The sequence below is a fragment of the Centruroides sculpturatus genome, unplaced genomic scaffold, assembly GCF_000671375.1.
Source record: "Centruroides sculpturatus isolate CEXI.00-Female unplaced genomic scaffold, Cexi_2.0 scaffold83, whole genome shotgun sequence".
Taxonomy (NCBI): Eukaryota; Metazoa; Arthropoda; class Arachnida; order Scorpiones; family Buthidae; genus Centruroides; species Centruroides sculpturatus.
Genome location: NW_019384393.1, coordinates 676,393 through 680,435, shown reverse-complemented (window position 1 = coordinate 680,435; position 4,043 = coordinate 676,393). Strand labels below are relative to the sequence as shown.

General features: G+C 36.5%; 1 protein-coding gene across 1 annotated transcript in view; it reads right to left on the bottom strand.

Annotated features, from left to right (window-relative positions):
* Positions 1–415: 415 nt before the first annotated feature.
* Positions 416–4,043, bottom strand: part of LOC111618280 — a 12,788-nt gene continuing 9,160 nt past the window's right edge. The window contains exon 2 of the mRNA XM_023359776.1: positions 416–1,143. Within this exon, the coding sequence (XP_023215544.1) occupies positions 416–1,143 (728 nt within the window). The remainder of the gene's footprint in view (positions 1,144–4,043) is intronic.

The window sequence follows — 4,043 nt, the reverse complement described above, 5'->3', positions numbered from 1 at the left end:
GAGACGGCCTTACCAATACGTATAGCCCAGGGAAGAAGGGGGGAAAGGAGGAGGAGGAGGAGAGGAATGGGGGAAGAGAAGGAAGAGGAAAAGGGATCACATGAGGATGGCTGGGAACCGAATAATAGAGGAAACAATCACAATAGCTAGACTGACACAGCAGTCCAGATATGACAAAGTAGATACAATAATCAGAAGTACATAGCACAATTAAACAGAAATTACACTTTAGAGCGGGTTGAACATATATATGCCCTTTACAATTAGCCAAAGTAAAACTGTACAGAATAAAGCAGATCCCGACGTTGGCATGCAGATGTTAGTAACATAAACTAAGGCCGCCTGAAGTCCTGGGTGAAGAATCGTGGCGCTAAGATAGAGACCATGTGATAGAGAGGTTGCCCTCCACACACAGTTAGCTGAGCACCTTAATTTGGCGAATAAATTCATTGAATTTTGTGAAAATGTCTTTGTTGCTGAGAAGAAGACTTGCCGGACATGGCCACACTTCGTTCTCCTGCATCACAGCTTGTATCAGTTGTCTTCGTTTGTTCTCGTACAGAGGGCAGTGGAACAGCAAGTGGTCGCTGTCATCCCATTCATTAAGCGAGCAATGGCATTGTCCATTCCCTTTGCCGAGGAAATGGGCCAGATAACCTTTAAAGTTTCCGTGGCCCGTCATGATTTGCGTGAGTTCATAAGAGGGGGTGAAGTGGTCAAATCTTGCCCTGTTTGCCAGCAGGGGAAAGAAGCAGTAGGTTGTCCTCCCAGTGCTGCTGCTGTCCCAATTTCTTTGCCATTGTTGGTAAATATAGCTGAGCAGCTGATTTGCCATCCAACTGTAAGGCACTTTTGAGTATGCGCTGGTATCAAGGTTATGTGTAGCCTTTTTGGCAAGGAAGTCTGCACGATCGTTCCCCCTGTTGCCTGAGTGCCCTTTAGTCCAGGCGAGGGCGATGACTGTGGATCCATTGAGGTGGTTGAGGGCGTTGATAGTATCCCTTATAATGGGGAGGTTGACATTAAGATTTTGTATCTGGTGCAGGGCTACCTTGCTATCAGTGAAAATGTATACAGCCTTGTTCTTAAAGGTTCTTTGTTCCTTCTTTATGTAGTGTAGGGCCCTTAAAATAGCCAAGGACTCTGNATTTCATAAGATAATGATCACTGTAATCTCTGTGGTATTCAAGATGGTGTCTTACACTATCTTTTCAACTGCCCCATGCTTGAGGATATTAGGCACCGCTGAAGGCAGCAAGTAAATCTAAACAATATGGACTGGCCTGTAAACCCAGACTTCCTTGTTCATAATAAAGCCAATTTTGGCCTCTTCAAAGAACTTATCAAACTTTATCTGATTAGAAGTGATATTTGTTAAACTACAAGTGGCATCTTGATATGCATCATTGTTTATCTGTGGCTCAAGACATTCTGCACAGGCTAAAGACTGTCCAATGTATTCAATGAAGTTATTATGTGTTCCTTCACCTGTAATGGTATATGTCAACCTGTGGTGTTTCACCATCTATTATGCGACATGTTTACTACAATATACATTTTTGTTTTTACCCTAGAATGAACTGTGGTAACACTTAAATGTATAAGGTAATGCAACTGTGTAAATGTATATATTCGCATTTACAGTGGAACCCCGGTTAACAAACGTAATCCATTCCACAAGTCCGTTCATTAACCGAAGCAATTTTTCCCATAGAAATTAATGCAAATACAATTAACCGTTCTAGCCATCAGTATTTTTGTAATTTTATTTGTAAAATGGGTTTTCTTTGATGAAAATATAAGAAAACGTAGTATCTATCATTACAGCAACAAATATGTAAACTTTATTTAATAAAGTAGTACTGTACATACCTTTGTTTCTATGGAGCGTAATGCTTGGAAGAGGAATCTCCCTCCATAAAAATATCAGGTAGCACTGCATCTGGAGTATCTTCAAGTCAAGGTCTCTCTTGATAAGAAACAAGAAAGTGGTCTAAAGTTGATTGTCTTAGTCTCTTAATCAAAATTTTTCTAAAATGTGCTAGCATAGCATCGTTCATTAAATTAATGACCCTATTAGCCACAACTTTGTTAGAATGGTGCTTCTTGATAAATTCCTGCACATCATTCCATTTTCTGCAAATTTCCTTGATCTCAGCACTAGTGGTTTCTTCCCTAGCCTCTTCCTCTGACAAATGCTCTTCTTGTAAGACTTTCATCTGTTCTTCCTGCATGACTCCAGTCGTTGCAGCTCTGTCACCTACTATCGCTTCTGTGACCAAGCGAACCCATCTCGTCCACTCTGGGGCTACGCCTGATCAGCTTGCACTATCATAGGACCAGCGATACACCACTCCCCAGTACCGGGAGAAAATACTGTAGATAAGCCATTTCCAACCACCTCAAATATATAAGCATCTTCCTGTTCTAATAAATGATTTTCACTGTAAAATACTTATCATCTTTGTCTCCTCCGCCACCACCAACGTACGAAAGGACCGTAGACCATCACCGACACATGATTAACTGATTCCCCCTAAAAGTCGGCAAGCTTACAAATTTGACACAAAAAGCCCTTAAGTTCATTATCCAAGACAAAATTTTTGCAAAATGAAAGTTTGTTAACCGATTTGGTTGTTAAGCAGGACGTTTTGTTAACCAGTGTTCCACTGTATTTACTTTAGCTCATTTACTGTTAATGCATTTACTTACTTTATTATTATTTTTTATTTTATTTTATTTTTTTTTTGTTTGTCTATTTATCTATTTTTTTATTTTTTTTCTTTTCTTTACTTCTTTCCCAACGTTTGTTTTTGGATTATTTTGCAATTGTCATCTGCATGTAACATCAATGTAATCGTTTCTGTAATTTCTTGCCTGATTATGCCAAGCGGTATCAGGCTAAGTAATAAAGATTATTTGATGATGATGATGATCTCGCAGCCACTAAACAATATAATTAATCTAAATAAAAATAGAATTGTTGGGTATTAATGTATTGCGGCTACGGCCGCAACTATGTAATCATAACTACCTGCAAAGCAGGGTTAATTAAAAGAGGAGTACCTCAAGACCGTAGTATTTAATGCTACAGGTCAAAGGGTATAGGTCAACATTTTACCTATAGTGCTCCACTATAGGTAAAATGTAAAATATGTAAATCTCGCAACATTCTTGTAAACAAAAGTAATTGTTTAGTGCTGACATGCCAATTTTTATAAAAATTTAAAAATGAGCAATATTCACTGAATGAATGCATTTTTGTTGGTTAAACATTGGTAGGTTCCAATGTTTAACCATGTTTATCAAAATCATAGGATTTACCATAGGATTTATCAAAATCCTATTGCCAACCTCAAACAGCTCTAATCTGTTATCAAAGCCGAGATTCAAGCCATTCCTAATGACATTCTGGTGAATGTGGTTGCTGGTTTCAAGCATCAATTACAATCCCATATCACCCACCAAAGAGAGACTTCAAAAACTGCATCAACTAATTACCTTTGATCTCAAAAGTATGTATACATGTATATATATATATATATATAGGGCTTAGGGTTGTTTAATATACTTATAGATATTGATATGTATAAAATTTACAGTAAACAATACTAAATAACTACTAAAATTACTAATAAATCATTCAGTAACAACTGCAATTATTGAATCATTTTTGAATTTTCTCTGCACTTTGAAATCTTTAAAGAATAAATATTTCTGCAAATTATAATAATATTTTTGTTTTATTTTGTCTAATAAATGTATTGTATGTTATTATCTACTTCACATTAGATGACCATTTAAGTGTGGTATAATTATACTGATATGAAACATTGCTATTTTAGTTTTACAATATTATCGTACTAAGAGAAAAACAATTCATTTTATATATATATATATATATATATATATGTGCAAAGATTAAGATTATTAGATTATAGCTGATCTTACCCATTTTTACCAGATGCAAAAATTAGGTTCACTCTCTTCCAAGACTAATTAGAGAATTTTTAGATAGGTCTAAAAATATGTTCGAATTCCCG